This window comes from Ammospiza nelsoni, chromosome 1 (genome assembly GCF_027579445.1).
Source record: "Ammospiza nelsoni isolate bAmmNel1 chromosome 1, bAmmNel1.pri, whole genome shotgun sequence".
NCBI classification, from domain to species: Eukaryota; Metazoa; Chordata; class Aves; order Passeriformes; family Passerellidae; genus Ammospiza; species Ammospiza nelsoni.
Window position 1 is genome coordinate 153,834,497 of NC_080633.1, and position 17,898 is coordinate 153,852,394.

The following is a 17,898-nucleotide window of genomic DNA, read 5'->3' on the forward strand; positions in this document are numbered from 1 at the left end:
AAGGCTTTGGGTGTAGTGTGTGAGTGAGAGACGCTCTGGGCTGGCTTTTATGCTGGTTCTGGAGGGGCGGGACAGCCGTGTCCCATGACCTTGGGGCATTTTGGAGGTCACAGTTCCTGGTTGTCTCAGAGTGGTGAATCCTCCAGTGGGGAATGTTTTCCATCCCACAACTCCACTGTGTCATGTCTTACTTTTGAGTCCCTGTCCTTATGACATTGTCAGCAACTTTTAAATGCAAGTATTAGAGACCAAGGGCATTTGATGAAGGTGTTTTTGTGGAGGGCTGTGGATGTCAGATTTGGCGAGTTGGTGTCACCAGTAAAGTGACCCAATGTTGTGCTGTGGTTTGTGGGTGTCTTGTGGAGAGGCTCCTCAGTCCTTCACAACCACGTCAAGCTCATCTGGGGTTTGCAGTTCTTGTGGGGATGATGTGTGTCCCCTTCCATCATCCACATTTTCTCCCTGTCCCATTGCCACCATTCTAAACCTGTCTCTATGCCATGCCTTTCCAGCTGGATGTGAGAAAACAATCCCTATGGTTTGGGGACTCTTGTCAGGCCCTGTAATGTCTTGGGTTTTATTCATCAGTAGTGCTCATCTCAGCTTGCCATAGCTTGGTCACACTGTGGGGTTCCATTGCTGGACTCTGAGTGACACTTAGAAATGAAATCTTGTGAAGGATCAGAAGATGATGTCTGTGGAGCACTTGAATGACCTGGATGCATTCAGTTTTCAGAACAAATGTGTTGACCTTTTTACTTTCTCAAGGTACATGAATATAAATCATAAGGTCAGTCTTACCTGGCCCAGGCTGATGAGCCATGAGCTGAGGACTCTTTTTCTTCCTGTAACTCTACATTTCCATGTCCTGCTTTTGTGCTCGAGTCCATCTGACCTTGGCAGCATCTTTAAAGTGAGAGCTGGTATTTGGGAGGATTTGCTTGGAAGGTGCGTGTCAGAGAAACCAGAATAAACCACAAATACCTAGGAAACTTGGGATGTCAACAATGAGGTCAATGCATGGGACAGGGGTTCTTTGGTTTGGGGCTGCATTTGAGGGAGGGACCCCATTCCTTTACAGCCCTGTCAGGCTGCTCTGGGCTTTGTGGCTGTGCTGGGCATTAGGTCCTGCCCCTTCAAGTGCATTTACTCCCTCCCACCTTGCCCATGGATTTCCAGGGACCTTGTTCCTGCAGACAAGGATGGGACAATTTTTCCCCTACAAAGCATTTCCTAATGCAGGTCATACAGGGTGATGAGGAACAGTTGGAGTTGATTTGGAAGGCAAAATCCTATCTTAGTGACCTCTGTGTTACATACAGAAAAAAAAATCTTGCTGTGGATGCAGAGGGAGCCATGGCTGGTGTTTACCTCCACCTCTCAGCAATGTCTTGGCAGTGTCACCTACTGCACCATTGCAGACTATGCAAGGATGTACAGGTGGTGTAAAGGGTCAGTGAGGTGTGTTGCTGTATTCATATAATATTTAATCAAACTGATCTGGGGCCTTGTGATCCAATTGTCAAGCTGGAGTGAGCTTGACAAATGAAGCAGCTCAATAGTCGTATCCATGAGGCCAAAAATGTTCAACATCCTCTAAAACGATGTGAGTTGGTGTGAGCAGGTTTGGGGTCCACAGGGATGGGGGACCACAGGCTTAGTGAATCAAGGCCAGTTGAGGGCCGCCAAGATTTTTGGAGGATTTTTCACAAGGGAGTGAGAGAGCTGGGTCTTCCAGGAGACAAGGCTGGATGCTGGGTTTTTAGAAATTGGCAATGGCAAAATGAAAAGAGATGGAATTCCATGGCCAGAGCAGACAAGCCGTTCTTTCATGTGACGGTGGTCACAGAGTGGAAGAGGTGCAGGAGTTTCTCTCTGCCGGGGAGATGACAACCTGACCTGTCCATGGTTCTGCAAATCTTTCTCTGGGTTCCCTTCCTTGATCAGAGAGGATGGAAGCCCTTGCAGCACTTCCCGAATTTCTCTGAGAGTGGATGTTATTGTGATTGTTTGTGTGGTTTGAGAGTTCTAATGGGAGGAGATGATGTCAAGGCTATGCTGGCATAGAAAGTCTTTGTCAGAGCACCGAGCAGGAGAGCTTTGTTGTGTCCAAGCCTTTGGAATGGAAGATGATGTGGGTTTCTCATATACTGAAGGGTCACCCTTCACCCTTCAACTTCAAGCCTCCGGTGCCAGTTATGGTTGTTACCATTGAGGTTCTACATGTTTAGGAAGGTGTTGTGCCCCTTTGCCTCCCGTGGGTGAGGATGTCAGGGCTTTGGAATTCAAAAGGAAGAGACAAGTGAGTCTTTGATGCAGGAAAAGTTTATTGAGGCAAAAGAATTAAAAGGCAAGGGAGAGAACATGAATGGATCCAGAGTGAGGCGAAGGTAGAGAGACCATCATCTGAGGTGCTTTGGTTGCAGGAGCTGTTGGCAGAGGCCAGAGCTGGTGGTGTCAGTGGTGGTGCTGAGGGCCCTTAGCAGATGTAGCCATAGCCCCTTCTGCCATAGCAGCCCAGGCCTCCCAGGCCGTAGCCAAGGCCAAAGCCACCAAATCCGCCAGAGATGGGCTGTCCCTGCACACTGAGCTCAGTGCCCAGAGCAGCGGAGGAGGTGGATCCGACGGCGGTGTTCTGGGGGAAGGAGGTCATGATGGGTCCTGGCAGGGTGACCATCACAGGGGAAGGGTTGATGATGACGCGGGAATCCTGGCATTGCAGGGCACAGGGATCGTTGCAGCTTTTGGCCAGTGGGGTGGGTCCGCAGGGACGGCAGAGGCTATTGCAGGCCATGGGTGTGGTGTGGAGGGTGCCTGGAAGAGAAGGGATAAATTTAGACTAGTTTTGGGGGTGTGAGGGGCAGTGATGCAGGAGGGTGATGGAGTGTAGAAGCTGTAGTGGGTCTGTGGGGAGGTGTGAGGGCTGCTGGGGCTGAGCGTGCTGGAAAGAGGGGATCAGGGGTCCAGGATCAGGAGGGTCAGCGGTTTGAGTCTCACCTGGTAGTCTGCAGGTGCAGGAGGAGAAGGCTTCGAGTCAAGTATGTGAGTGAGAGAGGCTCTGGGCTGGCTTTTATGCTGGTTCTGGAGGGTCGGGACAGCCTTGTGCCATGGCCCGTTCCTGGCTGCCTCAGTATGGTGAGTCATAAGGTGGGGAGTTTTTTCCATCCCACAACTCTGCAGTGTCATGTTCTACTTTTGAGTCCCTGTCCATCTGACAGTGCTGGCAGCTTTTAAATGCAAGTATTAGAGACCCAATTCTGTTGTTGATGATGATGATGTTTCTTTTGGAGGCTGTAGATGTTGACCAAAGCTTTGGACCATGGGGTGTCAACACTGAAGTCACCCCCTGGCCCTGGTATGCTGTGGTTTTTTGGTGTCTTGTGGAGAGCATCCTGATCCCCTCTGCAGCCACGTCAGGCTCATCTGGGCTTTGGAGCTCTTCTGAGGATGACGTGTGTCCCCTTCCATCACATTCTTTACCTGCCTGTGCCATATCCAACATGGTAAACCTGTTTATATGCCAGGCCTTTGCTGCTGGATATGGGAAAGCAATCCCTGTGTTTTGGGGACTTCTGTTGTGCTCTCTAATGTCTTGTGTTTTATTCATTTGTAGTGCTTATCTCACTTGGCCCCAGGTAGGTCACACTGTGAGGTCCCACTGCTGGGCTCTGAGTGACAGCTAGAAAGGAAAACTGGTGAAGGATAAGAAGATGATGTCTGTGGAGCACTTGAATGACCTGGATGCATTCAATTTTCAGAATAGAACTGTTGATGTCTTTACTCCCTCAAGGTACCTAATTGTAAATTTTAACTTCAGTTTTACCTGGCCTAGGCTGACAAGCCACGAGCTGGGGACTCTTTTTCTTCCTGCAACACTACAATTCCAAATCCTGCTCCTGTGTTCCAGTCCACCTGACCTTGGCAGCAGTTTTGAAGTGAGAGTTGCTATTTGGGAGGATTTGCTTGGAGGGTGTGTGTCAGAGAAACCAAATGAAACCACAAATGTCTTTGAAAATTGGGATGTCTTCAATGAGTTCAAACCATGGGACAGATGTTCTTTGCTTTGTGGTTGCGTTTGAGAGTGGGACTCAATTCCTTTACAGCCTGGTCAGGCTGCTCTGGGCTTTGTGGCTTTGCTGGGCATTAGGTCCTGCCCCTTCCAGTGCATTTACTCCCTCCCACCTTCCCATGGATTTCCAGGGAGCTTGTTCCAGCAGACAAGGATGGGACACCTTGTCTAGGTGGGACACAATGATTTTTCCCCTACAAAGCTTTTCCTAATGCAGGTCATACAAGGTGATGAGGAACAGTTAGAGTTGATTTGGAGGGCAAAATCCTGTCTTAGTGACCTCTGTGTTACATGCAGGAAAAAAAAATCTTACTGTGCGTGATGAGGGAGCCATGGCTGGTGTTTACTTCCACCTCCAAGCAATATCTTTGGCACTGTCTCCTACTGCATCATCCCAGAGGATGGAAGATTTTACAGGTTGTGTGAGGGGTCAGTGATGTGGACTGTTCTATTTATATAATATTTAAATAACAAGACCTGGAGCCTTGTGATCCAAAGTCAAGCTGGAGTCAAACTTCAAATGAAGTAGCTCAAGAGTCGTATCCATGAGGCCGACACTGTTCAACATCCTCAAAAATGTTGTGAGTCAGTGTGAGCAGGTCTGGGGTCCCGCAGGGAGGAGGCCCACAGACTTAGTGATGCAAGGCCAATTCAGGGCTACCAAGATATTTAAGGGGTTGGAGGATTTGTCAGTGAGGACTGAGAGAGCTGGGACTTCCAGGAGGCACGGCTCAATAAGGGGCTTTTACAAGTCAGCAAGGGCACAAGTGAAAACAGACAGAATTACCTGGGCAGAGCAGACAAGCTGTTCTTGGTGTGAGGTTGGTCATAGAGTGGAAGAGGTGCAGGAGTTTCTCTTCCCAGAGAGATGAAAACCTGAGGTGTCCATGGTTCTGGAAGTCCTTCTCTGGGTATCCTTCCTTGAGCAGAGGGGATGGAAGCGCTTGCAGCGCTTCCTGAGTTTCTCTGACAGTGGATTATATTGTGCTTGTTTGTGTGCTTTGAGAGTTGTGATGGGAGGAGATCTTGTCAAGGGAATGCTGGCATGGAGAGGCTTTCCCAGAGCAATGAACAGGAGAGCATTGTTGTGTCAAAACCTTTTGTATGGCAGGCGATGTGATTTTGTCATGTTCTGGAATGTGACCCTTCAACCCTTCTTCCTGTGCCAGTTCAGGTTGTTACTGTTGGGATTCTACTTGTTTAGGAAGGTGTTGTGCCCCTTTGCCATCCAGCCCATGGGTGAGGGTGTGAGAGGTGTGAAATTCATAGAAGAAGAGGAGATGCGTGAGGCTTTGATACAGGAAAACTTTATTGAGGCAAAAGATTAAAAAGACAAGGGAGAGAACTTAAACAGATCCAGAATGAGGTACAAGTAGGGCAAATATGAGCCAAGGTGCTTTGGTTGCAGGAGCTGTTGGCAGGGGTTAGAGCTGGTGGTGTCAGGGGTGGTGCTGAGGGCCCTTAGCAGATGTAGCCATAGCCCCTTCTGCCATAGCAGCCCAGGCCTCCCAGGCCGTAGCCAAGACCAAAGCCACCAAATCCGCCAGAGATGGGCTGTCCCTGGGCATTGAGCTCAGTGCCCAGAGCAGCGGAGGAGGTGGATCCGACGGCGGTGTTCTGGGGGAAGGAGGTCATGATGGGTCCTGGCAGGGTGACCATCACAGGGGAAGGGTCGATGATGACGCGGGAATCCTGGCATTGCAGGGCACAGGTCTCGTTGCAGCTGTTGGCCAGCGGGGTGGGTCCGCAGGGACTGCAGCGGTTGTAGCTGGCCATGGGTGTGGTGTGGAGGGTGCCTGGAAGAGAGAGGATAATGTTAGACAGGGTTGTGGGCATGCGAGGGGCAGTGATGTAGAAGAGTGAGGGAGTGTGGAGGCTGTAGTGTGGCTGTGGGGAGGCATGAGGGCTGCTGAGGCTGGGGCACAGCTTGCTGGAAGATAAGGGCCACGGATGCAGGAGGAGGAGGGTCAGGGCTTGAGACACACCTGGTTGTCAGCAGGAGCAGGTGGAGAAGCTATGAGGAGAAGTGTGTGAGGGAGAGAGGCTCCGGGCCAGCTTTTATGCTGGTTCTGGAGCGGTGGGATAGCCTTGTCCCATGGCCTTGGAGCATTTTGCAGGCCTGGTGAGTGCTGAGGTGGGGAGTATTTTGCTCCCCACAACTCTGCAGTGTCATGTTCTGCCCTTGAGGCCATGACATTGGCGGCAGCTTTTAAATTGAAGTATTAATGACTAAAGGCTGTAGTTGATGTTGTTTCTTTGGGAGGGCTGAATATATGACCAAAGCTTTGGAGAGGTGGGATGTCATCATCATGGCAGTGGTGTGCTGTGGTTTTGTGGGTGTGTGGGGAAGAGGGGCTTCATTCCACCACAGTCACGTCAGGCTTGTTTGCGCTTTGCAGCTCTTCTGGGGGTGACAGTGGACCGGTCCCCTTCCATCACATTTTCTGTCACCCTACCGTGTTGCAAAATTCCTAAAGCCCCTATATTTCAGGCCTTTTCCCCTAGTCATGGGAAAGCAATTCCTGTGATTTACAGATGCCTCTCATTCTCCAAAGGTCTTGTGCTGGTCCATCCATAGCTGGTGAAAGATAGGGGAAGAACTTGTGTGAGGAGCAACGGATGTAGCTGCAGACATTCACTTTTCAGAAAAAGTGTGTTGACCTTGTTACTCTCTATAGGTACCTGAATGGAAATCATAATATCAGTTTTGTCTGACACAGCCTTGCAGGTCTTCATGTGGGGAATGTTTTCCTGCCCACAACTCTGCAGTGTCTTGTCCTTCTCTTGAGGAAGGGTTTGTCTGACCTTGGTGTCAGCTTTTAAATAAGACTTGGTACTTGGGAGGATTTGTTTGGAAGATGTGTGTCAGAAAAATCAGAATATACAACAAAAGCCCAAGGAATAATATGGGTGTCATCAGTGAGGTCATTCTGTGGTACTTATGTGGTTTATTTTGTGGAGTGTGTTGTGAAGAGGGGCCCCATTGCACCACAGCTATGTCAGGCTGGTGTGGCCTTTGCAGCTGTGCTGTGCATGAGGACCTGCCCCTTCCATCACAGTCATTCCTCCTTTAAAATGTGGCTATTTTAGACCCAAGACTGGTGTTGATGGTGTGCGTTAAAGCGGACTGAAGGTGTGACCAAGATTTGCAGAGGTGTGGTGTCATCAGTGAGGTCAGCCTGTAGAACTCATGGTTTTGGCTTTGTGGGTGTGTTGTGGAGAGGGGCCCCAAAGTATTCCAGGTCAGAGGGGATGGTCTGGGTTTTGCATCCGTGCCAGGTGTGAGTGCCTGGACTGTTGCATTCTGTGTCAGCAGTTGCAGAGTTTCCCCTTCAGTTAGCTGGCAGGTGATGGAGTGGCTGAGGCCCCACTTGGCTGTTCCACCATTCAGAAGGTCCTCAAGACTAAGGATTAAAGGAATCTCCCAAGATTCAAACAAGGGAAATGAGAAGCTCGGCATCTGGACAGGACTTGCCCCTGGGTCATGCTGTGGGCAGGGAGTCTGAAAAGTGACTTTTCTGAACAGGACCCAGTGGTGCTGATGGAGAAAAGAATGAGCAGCTGGTTGTGGTGGGGAATTACTTCAGTGGAGCATCACCTGTGCCCTGGACAGATTTGTGGAAATTGTTGCCATGAAGTCAGGAGAGGTGGCCCTTCCTCTCTTTAGAGCATTGGTGAGAGCCGGTGTGTGGTGATGTGGACAGTTCTGGCTTCCATAGGTGAAGAAGCACAAGGGCGTAGTGGACAAAGAGCTGTTGAGGGCCACCAGATAATTAAGGGCCTGGTGGCTCCTTGCTAGAAGAGAGACAGAGAGAACTAGGACTCTGAGGAGACAAGGATGGGCAGGGATGTGTCACCAGTGTCTGAGAGCCATGCTGTTCTCAGGAGTGCACACTTGAAGGAATAGAAGGCACATGCATATTTGAATATAAAGTGAATTCCATGGGCAAAGGAAGCAAGAATTTTTCAGTGCGTGTCAATGGCCTCAGAGTAAGAGGCAATGGGGTCCCTCTTCTTGAAGGTCCAAAACTAATCTGGCCACTGTCCTGGAAATCCTGTCCCTGCTGGACCTGCTTGAGCAGAGAGGATGGAAGCACTTTGACTCTGGAATTGCTGCCTAAGCGCATGATGTTATTCCTCTGTTCATGGGGTGGAAACAAGAGTGCTTCCAAAGATAATTTCTCAAGTGTATGCTGGCATAGATTGAATTTGGCAGAGCAGTGCCCAGGAGGGGATTATTGAGTCAAGGCTTTTGGAAGAGGAGGTGATGGCCTTGTGTCATGTTCAGGAAGGTCTCCCCTCTCCCTTGTTTCCCATGTCAGTGTTGGTTGTTTTTGGTGGGGACATATTTGCTAAGAAATGTTCTTTGCTCCCTTTCAATCTCACATAATGGTTGAGTGCTGGTATTTCACAGGGTGAGGATGTGACATATTTGGAATTCAAAAAGAACAGAAAGCAACTCAGGTTGTGGTGCAAGAAAACTTTATTGAAATGAAATAATACTGAGAAAGAAGAAGCTGAAGGAATAATGTGTGAGATGCAAGCAGAGAGGACATCAGCCGTGGTTCTTTGCTTGCAGGAGCTGTTGGCAGAGGCCAGAGCTGGTGGTGTCAGGGGTGGTGCTGAGGGCCTTTAGCAGATGTAGCCATAGCCCCTTCTGCCATAGCAGCCCAGGCCTCCCAGGCCGTAGCCAAGGCCAAAGCCAAATCCGCCAGAGATGGGCTGTCCCTGGGCATTGAGCTCAGTGCCCAGAGCAGCGGAGGAGGTGGATCCGACGGCGGTGTTCTGGGGGAAGGAGGTCATGATGGGTCCTGGCAGGGTGATCAGCACAGGGGAAGGGTCGATGATGACGCGGGAATCCTGGCATTGCAGGGCACAGGGCTCGTTGCAGCTGTTGGCCAGCGGGGTGGGTCCGCAGGGACTGCAGCGGTTGTAGCAGGCCATGGGTGTGGTGTGGAGGGTGCCTGGAAAGAGAGAGGGTGAGGAAGGCTAGAGGAGTGGGGATGTAAAGAGTGAAGTGTCAGCAGGCTGGGGAGTGTGTGGAGGCTGTTGTGTGGCTGTGGGGAGGCGTGAGTGCTGCAGAGGCTGGGGCTGCGTGTGCTGGAAGAGAAGGGCCAGGGGTGTATGAGCAGGAGGGCTGGGGCTTGAGTCTCACCTGGTTGTCTACAGGAGCAGGAGAAGAATGCTTGAGGAGGAGTGTGTGAGTGAGAGAGGCTCTGGGCTGGCTTTTATGCTGGTTCTGGAGGGGCGGGACAGCCTTGTCCCATGGCCTTGGGGCATTTTGCAGGCCAGGTGAGTGCTGAGGTGAGGAGTGTTTTGCTCCCCACAACTCTGCAGTGTCACGTCCTGCTTTTGAACACATGATCTTGGCAGCAGCTTTTAAATGCAGGTATTAGAGACCAAAGGCTGCTGTTAATTTTGTTTCTCTGGGAGGGCTGAATACATGACCAAAGCTTTGGAGAGGTGGGATGTCATCATCATGGCAGTGATGTGCTGTGGTTTTGTGGCTGTGTGGTGAAGACGGGCTTCATTCCCCCACAGCCACATCAGGCTGGTTTGGGCTTTGCAACTCTTCTTGAGGTGCCAGGTGACAGGCCCCCTTCCATCACATTTTCTGTCTCCTGACCATATTGCAAAATTCCTAAATAGCCCTATAGTTCAGGCCTTTCCCACTAAAGATGGGAAGCCATTCCTGTTATTCAGAGATGCCTCCCCTGCAACGCAAGGTCTTGTGCTGGTCCATCCATAGCTGGTGAAGGATAAGGGGAAGAACTTGTGTGAGGGGCAACTGATGTCGCTATAGACATTCACTTTTCAGAAAAAGTGTGTTGACCTTGTTACTCTCTAGAGGTACCTGAATTGAAGTCATAATACCAGTTTTGTCTGACACAGCCTTGCAAGTTATCATGTGGGGAGTGTTATCCTCCCCACAACTCTGTAGTGTCCTGTCCTTCTCTTGAGGAAGTGTCCATCTGACAATGGTGTCAGCTTTTAAATAAGACTTGGTACTTGGGAGGATTTGTTTGGAAGATGTGTGTCAGAAACCCCAAAATATACAAGAAAAGCCTAAGGAAAATATAGGTGTCATCATTGAGGTCATTCTGTGGCCCTCGTGTGGTTTAGTTTGTGGGTGTGTTGTGCAGAGGGGCCCGGTTCCACTGCAGCTATGTCAGGCTGGTGTGGCCTTTGCACTGTGCTGTGCATGAGGAGCTGCCCCTTCCATTGTGGACATTCCTCCTTTAAAGTGAGAGTATTTGACACCAAAGTCAGGTTTTGACAGTGTGTGTCAAAGGGGACTGAAGGTGTGACCAAGATTTGCAGAGGTGGGGTGTCATCAGTGAGGTCAGCCTGTGGAACTCATGGTTTTGGGTGTGTGGGTGTGTTGTGGGTGAGGAGGGGCTCCAAGGTATCCCAGGTGTGTCAGGCAGGTCTGGGCTTTGCATCTGTGCCAGGTGTGAGGGCCTGGACTCTTCCATTCCTTGTCAGCAGTTGGAGATGTGCCCCTTCAGAGAGCTGTCAGATGTTGGGGTGTCTGTGACCCCACTTGGCTATTCAACCATTCAGAAGGACCTCAAGATTAAGGTTTGAAGAGAACCTCCCAAATTTCAAACAAGAGAAATGTGAAGATGTGCATCTGGACAGGAATAGCATTTGCCTCTGTCTCATGCTGTAGGCTGAGAGTCTGAAAAGTGGCTTTTGTGAGCAGGACCCTGTGGTGCTGATCAAGAACAGAGGCCAGAAGGTTGAAGTGGGGCATTACTTCAGTGGGGCATCACCTGTGTCCAAGGCAGACTTCAGGAAATTGTTACCATGAAGTTGTGAGAGGTGGGCCATCCTCTCTTTAAAGCACTGGAAAGATCCTGTGAGGAGTGGTGTTGACAGTTCTGACTTATACAGGAGAAGAAGCACAAGTGGGTAGTGAAAGAAGAGAGATTGAGGGCCAACATATATTGTACAGGCTGGAGAATCTTTGCTAGAAGAGAGATGGAGAGAGCTGGAACTCTCAGGAGACAAGGCTGTGCAGGGAGGTGTCATCAGTGTCTGGGAGCCCAGCTGTTCTCAGCACTGCACACATGAAAGAAAAAGGGCACATGCACAACTGAAGTTAGATGGAATTCCATGGGCAAAGGAAGCAGGAATTATTCAGTGTGTGTGTATGGTCCCTGAGTGTAAGAGACAAGAGGGTCCCTCTTCTTGGAGGTCCAACACTGAACTGGCCACATTCCTGGAAATCCTGCTCCTGCTGGGCCTGCTTGAGTAATGGGGATGAAGAATTTTCACTCTAGACTTCCTGCCCAAGTGCATGATGTTATTCCTCTGTTCATGGGGAGGACTCAAGAGTGTTGCTGGGAAGAGAATTTTTCAAGTGTATGCTGGCATAGAGTATCTTTGACAGAGCAGTGCCCAGGAGATAATTGCTGTGTCAAAGCCTTTGGTAGATGATGTGATGGCCTTGTGTCATGTTCTGGAAGGTCTACCCTCTCCCCTCTCCCCGGTCAGCGTTGATTGTTGGGGACATGTTTGCTCGTTGATTGTTGGGGACATTTGCTAAGAAATGTTCTTTGCTCCCTTTCCATCCAACACATTTGTTGAGTACTGGCATTGCACAGGGTAAGGGTGTGAGATTTTGGAATTCAAAAAGAACAGGAAGCAACTCAGGTTGTGATGCAAGAAAAATTTATTGAATTCAAATAAGGATTAGAAGGAAGAAGCTGAAGGAATCAGGTGTGAGGTACAAGTAGAGAGACCATCAGCCGAGGTGCTTTGATTGCAGGAGCTGTTGGCAGAGGGCAGAGCTGGTTTGTGTCAGGAGTGATGCTGAGGGCCCTTAGCAGATGGAGCCATAGCCCCTTCTGCCATAGCAGCCCAGGCCTCCCAGGCCGTAGCCAAGGCCAAAGCCACCAAATCCGCCAGAGATGGGCTGTCCCTGGGCATTGAGCTCAGTGCCCAGAGCAGCGGAGGAGGTGGATCCGACGGCGGTGTTCTGGGGGAAGGAGGTCATGATGGGTCCTGGCAGGGTGACCAGCACAGGGGAAGGGTTGATGATGACGCGGGAATCCTGGCATTGCAGGGCACAGGGCTCGTTGCAGCTGTTGGCCAGCGGGGTGGGTCCGCAGGGACTGCAGCGGTTGTAGCAGGCCATGGGTGTGGTGTGGAGGGTGCCTGGAAAGAGAGAGGGTGAGGAAAGCTAGAGGAGTGGGGATGTAAAGAGTGAAGTGTCAGCAGGCTGGGGAGTGTGTGGAGGCTGTTGTGTGGCTGTGGGGAGGCGTGAGTGCTGCAGAGGCTGGGGCTGCGTGTGCTGGAAGAGAAGGGCCAGGGGTGTATGAGCAGGAGGGCTGGGGCTTGAGTCTCACCTGGTTGTCTACAGGAGCAGGAGGAGAAGGCTTGAGGAGAAGTGTGTGAGGGAGAGAGGCTCTGGGCTGGCTTTTATGCTGGTTCTGGAGGGGCGGGACAGCCTTGTCCCATGGCCTTGGGGCATTTTGCAGTCCTGGTGAGTGCTGAGGTGAGGAGTATTTTGCTCCCCACAACTCTGCAGTGTCATGTCCTGCTCTTGAGGACATGACCTTGGCGGCAGCTTTTAAAGTCAAGTATATTTGACTAAAGGCTGTGGTTGACATTGTTTCTCTGGGAGGGCAGAAGACATGACCAAAGCTTTGGTGAGGTGGGATGTCATCATTGTGACCGTGGTGTGCTGTGGTTTTGTGGGTGTGGGATGACCTGGGGCCTCATTCCACCACAGCCACATCAGGCTGCATAGGGCTCTGCAGCTCTTCTGGGGGTGACAGGTGACAGCTCCCCTTGCATCACCCATCACATTTTCTGTCACCCTACCATATTGCAAAATTCCTAAACACCCCTATAGTTCAGGCCTTTCCTACTAAAGATGGGAAGCAATTCCTGTGATTTAGAGATGTCTCCCATATTCCCCAAAGTCTTTTGTTGGTCCATCCATAGCTGGTGAAGAATAAGGAGAAGACTTGTGAGGAGTAGTTCTGATGGAACTACTGACATTCACTTTTCAAAAGAAGGGTTGACCCTGTTAATCTCTACAGGTACCTGAATTGAAGTCATAATATCAGTTTTGTCTGATGCAGCCTTGCAAGTCGTCATGTGAGGAGTGTTACCCTCCCCACAACTCTGCAGTGCCATGTCCTTCTCTTGAGGAAGTGTCAATCTGACCTTTGTGTCAGCTTTTAAATGAGAGTTGGTATTTAGGTAGATTTGTTTGGAAGATGTGTGTCAGAAAAACCAAAATATGCCACAAAAGCCTAAGAAAAATATGGCTGTCATCAATGAAATTATTCTGTCATCAATGAGGTCATTCTGTGGTTATTGTGTGGTTTAGTTTGTGGTTCTATTGAGAAGAGGGGCCCCATTCCACCACAGCCACATCAGGCTGGCGTGGCCTTTGCAGCTGAGCTGTGCATGAGGAGCTGCCCCTTCCATCATGGTCATTCCTCCTTTAAAGTGTGAGTATTTCAAACCAAAGGCTGGTGTTGATGGTGTGTGTCAAAGGGGACTGAAGTTGTGATGAAGATTTGGAGAGGTGGAATGTCATCAGTGATGTCAGCATGTGGAACTCATGGTTTTGAGTTTTTCTGTGTGTTGTGAAGAGGGGCCCCAAGGTATCCCAGGTGTGTCAGGCTGGTCTGGGTTTTGCATCTGTGCCAGGTGTGAGTGCCTGGACTTTTCCATTCCTTGTCAGCAGTTGGAGAGTTTCCCCTTCAGTGAGCTGGCAGGTGATGGAGTGGCTGAGGCCCCACTTGGCTGCTCCACCGATCAGATGGACCTCAAGACTAAGGATTAAAGGAATCTCCCAAGGTTCAAACAAGGGAAATGAGAAGTTGTGCATCTGGACAGGAATTGCATTTGGCCCTGGATAATGTTGTGGGTTCAGAGTCCGAAAAGTGACTTTTCTGAGCAGGACCCTGTGGTGCTGCTGGAGAACTGAGTGACCAGCAGGTCACAGTGGGGAATTACTTCAGCCGTGTCACCTGTGTCCAAGAGAGATTTCAGAAATTTTTCAACCTGAAATCCTGAAAGCCCTTTCTCTCTTTAGGGCACTGGTCAGATCCAATGTGGAGTGATGTGGACACTTCTGGCATCAACAGGTGAAAAAGCACAAGTGGGTAGTGGACCAGTTGAGGGCCACCAGATAGTGCAAGGGCTGGAGAATCTTTGCTATAGCAGAGGTGGAGAGAGCTGGGACTCTGAGGAGACAAGGCTGGGCAGGGATGTGTCACCAGTGTGTGGGAGCCCAGCTGTTCTCAGCACTGCACACGTGAAGGAAAAAGGGGTCCGTGCATGAGTGAAAATAGATGGAATTCCATGGGCAAAGGCAGCAAGAATTTTTCAGTATGTGTGGATGGTCCCAGAGTATAAGAGACAGAGTCCCTCTTCTTGGAGGTCCAAAAATTGAACTGGGCCTAATGCTGGAAATTCTGTTCCTACTGGGTCTGCTTGAGCAGAGGGGATGGAAAAAATTGGTCTCCAGATTTCCTGCCCAAGTGGATGTTTTTGTTCCTCTGTTCGTGGTGGGGACTCAATAGTGCTGCTGAGAAGAGATTTTTTTCAAGTGTATGCTGACATAAACTGACTTTGGCAGGGCAGTGCCCAGGACAGAATTGTTGTGTCCAAGCCTTTGGTAGATGAGGTGATGGCCTTGTGTCATGGTCTGGAACATGACAAAACCATGTCTGCATTGCTTCTTACTGGTGGGGACATGTTTGCTAAGAAATGTTCTTTGCTCCCTTTCCATCCAACATAATAGTCGGGTGTTGGCATTGCACAGGCTTAGGATGTGAGAGCAAGGGAATTCAACAAGAAGAGGAGGCAACTCTGTTTATGATGCAAGAAAAATTTATTGAATTGAAAGAATGCTGAGAAAGAAGACGCTGATGGAATCAGGTGTGAAGTGCAAGTAGAGAAGCCATCAGCTGAGATGCTTTGTTTGCAGGAGCTGTTGGCAGAGGCCAGAGCTGGTGGTGTCAGGGGTGGTGCTGAGGACCCTTAGCAGATGGAGCCATAGCCCCTTCTGCCAGAGCAGCCCAGGCCTCCCAGGCCGTAGCCAAGGCCAAAGCCAAATCCGCCAGAGATGGGCTGTCCCTGGGCATTGAGCTCAGTGCCCAGAGCAGCGGAGGAGGTGGATCCGACGGCGGTGTTCTGGGGGAAGGAGGTCATGATGGGTCCTGGCAGGGTGACCAGCACAGGGGAAGGGTTGATGATGACGCGGGAATCCTGGCATTGCAGGGCACAGGGCTCGTTGCAGCTGTTGGCCAGCGGGGTGGGTCCGCAGGGACTGCAGCGGTTGTAGCAGGCCATGGGTGTGGTGTGGAAGGTGCCTGGAAGAGAGAGAGGGCTGAGGCAGGGTAGAGAGTTGGGGGTACAATAGGCAGTGAGGAATGTGGCGGGTGTAGTGGGGCTGTGGGGAGGCATGAGGGCTGCTCAGGCTGAGCATGGTGGAAGAGGGGATTGGGGGTCCAGGAGCAGGAGGGTCAGGGGATTGAGGCTCACCTGGTTATCAGCAGGAGTAGGAGGAGAAGGCTTGAGGAGAAGTGTGTGTGGGAGAGAGGTGCTGGGCTAGCTTTTATGCTGGTTCTGGAGGGGTGGGACAGCCTTGTCCCATGGACTTGGGGCATTTTGCAGGCCACAGTTCCGGGTTGGCTCAGACTGGTGAGTCCTGAGGAGGGGAGTGTTTTCCATCCCACAACTCTGCTGCGTCATGTCCTACTTTTGAATTCTTGTTCATTTGACCTTGGCGGCTACTTTTAAATGCAGGTATTAGAGACCAAGGGCTTTTGATGAAGACGTTTTTTGTGGAGGGCTGTGGACGTGACCAAAACTTTGGACAGTGGGGTGTCATGAGTGAAGTCACCCTATGTCCCTTGTATGCTGTGCTTTATAGGTGTCTTGTGGGGTGAGTCCTCATTTCCCCACAGCCACGTCATGCTCATCTGGTCTTTGCATCTCTACTGAGGGCAATGGGTGTCCCCTTCAATCACATTCTCTCCCTCTCTGTACCACTGCCAACATTCTAAGCCTGTTTATATGACAGGCCTTTTTTGCTGGTTATGGGAAACCAATTCCTGTTATTTGGTGACTCGTGTTATGCTCTGCAATTCATCCGTCGTACTCATCTCAGCTGGCCCCAGCTAGGTCACACTGTGGAGTCCCATTGCTGGGCTCTGAGTGACAGCTAGAAAGGAAAACAGGTGAAGGATAAGAAGATAGCATGTGATGAGCATTTGAAAAACCTGGTTATAGACAATTTTCAGAATAGTGTTGACCTTTTTACTCTTTGAAGGTATATGAATGAAATTCATAAAATCAGTTTTACCTGCCCCGGCCTGGCGAGTAATGAGCGGGGTACTGTTTTCCTTCCTGCAACTCTACAATTCCATGTCCTGCTCTTTTGAGCATGTCCATCTGACCTCGGCATCAGCTTGAAAGTGAGAGTTGGTATTTGGGGGGTTTTGCTTGGAAGGTGCATGTAAGAGATACCAGTATAAACCACTAATGCCTAGGAAAATTGTTATGTCATCAGTGAAGTCAGCCAATGGGACAGGTCTATTTTCGTTTGTGGTTGCATTTGAGAGAGGGACCCCATTCCTTTACAGCCCTGTCAGGCTGCTCTGGGCCTTTTTGCTGGACTTTAGCACCTGCCCCTTCCAGGGCATTTACTACATCCCACCTTGCCCATGGATTTTGAGGGACCTTGTTCCTGCAGAGAAGAATGGGACAATTTTTACCCTTTTAAAGTGTTTCCTCATTCAGCTCGTACAAGGTGATGAGGAGCAGTTAGAGTTGATTATGGAGGGCAAAATCCTGTCTTAGTGACCTCTGTTACCTACAGAAAAAAAAATTCTTACTGTGGATGCTGAGTGAGCCATGGCCGGTGTTTACCTCCACCTCTTAGCAATGTCTTGGCAGTGTCAGATACTTCATCATTGCAGATTATGCAAGGATGTACAGGTGGTGTAAAGGGTCAGTGAAGTGGGCTGCTGTATTCATATAATATTTAATCAACATGATTTGGGGCCTTGTGATCCAATTGTCAAGCTGGAGTCAGCTTGACAAATGAAGCGGCTCAATAGTTGTATCCATGAGGCCAAAACTGTTCAACATCCTCAAAAATGGTGCGAGTCAGTGTGAGCAGGTTCAGAGTCCTCAGGGGAGGAGGCCCACAGACTTAGTGAATCAAGGCCAGTTCGGGGCCACCAAGATATTTAAAGATCTGGAGGATTTCTCAGAAGGGACTGAGAGAGTTGGGACTTCCAGGAGACAAGGCTGGATGTGGTTTTTAGAAGCTGGCAACAGCAAAATTAAAACGGATGGAATTCCATGGGCAGAGCAGACAAGCCCTTCTTTAATGTGATGGTTGTGGCAGAGTGGAAGAGGTGAAGTATTTTCTCTCTCCCAGGGAGATGACAACCTGACCTGTCCATGGTTCTGCAAATCCTTCCCTAGGTAGCCTTCCTTGATCAGAGAGGATGGATGCCCTTGCTACTCTACCTGGCATTTTCTCGGAGCTGATTGTTTGTGTGGTTTGAGAGTTCTGATGGGAGGGCATATTGTCAAGGTTTCTCTGACATGGTGAGATTTTCGCAATCAAAGAGCAGGAGAGCATGGTTGTGTCAAAGCCTTTGAAATGGCAGGTGATGTGTTTTTGTCATGTTTTGGAAGGTCATGCTTGAACCCTGCTTCCTGTGCCAGTCTTGGTTATTACAGGTGGGCGTATATGTTTAGGAAGCTGATGTGTCTGTTTGCCACCCACCCCATGGCACTGTGTTGGGTGAGGGTGTGAGGCATTGGGAATTCAAAAAGAAGAG

At 50.1% G+C, this 17,898-nt stretch overlaps 4 protein-coding genes across 4 annotated transcripts; all 4 read right to left on the reverse strand.

Annotated features, from left to right (window-relative positions):
• Window positions 1-2,479: 2,479 nt before the first annotated feature.
• LOC132074661 (feather beta keratin-like) lies at window positions 2,480-3,502 on the reverse strand. Its single transcript, XM_059474650.1, has 3 exons — window positions 3,481-3,502; window positions 3,002-3,118; window positions 2,480-2,817 (listed from the first exon to the last, which is right to left on the reverse strand). Exons 1-3 carry the CDS (start codon window positions 3,500-3,502, stop codon window positions 2,480-2,482), a joined length of 477 nt encoding a protein of 158 aa, XP_059330633.1.
• Window positions 3,503-8,701: 5,199 nt separating this feature from the next.
• Window positions 8,702-9,013, reverse strand: LOC132083069 (feather beta keratin-like). The gene has a single exon (XM_059487598.1). The coding sequence runs from the start codon at window positions 9,011-9,013 to the stop codon at window positions 8,702-8,704; it is 312 nt and encodes a 103-aa protein (XP_059343581.1).
• Window positions 9,014-11,897: 2,884 nt separating this feature from the next.
• On the reverse strand, window positions 11,898-12,212 carry LOC132081579 (feather beta keratin-like). The gene has a single exon (XM_059485404.1). It carries the CDS (start codon window positions 12,210-12,212, stop codon window positions 11,898-11,900), a length of 315 nt encoding a protein of 104 aa, XP_059341387.1.
• Window positions 12,213-15,079: 2,867 nt separating this feature from the next.
• On the reverse strand, window positions 15,080-15,708 carry LOC132080982 (feather beta keratin-like). Its single transcript, XM_059484428.1, has 2 exons — window positions 15,584-15,708; window positions 15,080-15,428 (listed from the first exon to the last, which is right to left on the reverse strand). The coding sequence occupies exons 1-2, from the start codon at window positions 15,706-15,708 to the stop codon at window positions 15,080-15,082; spliced, it is 474 nt and encodes a 157-aa protein (XP_059340411.1).
• Between the last annotated feature and the right edge of the window lie 2,190 nt (window positions 15,709-17,898).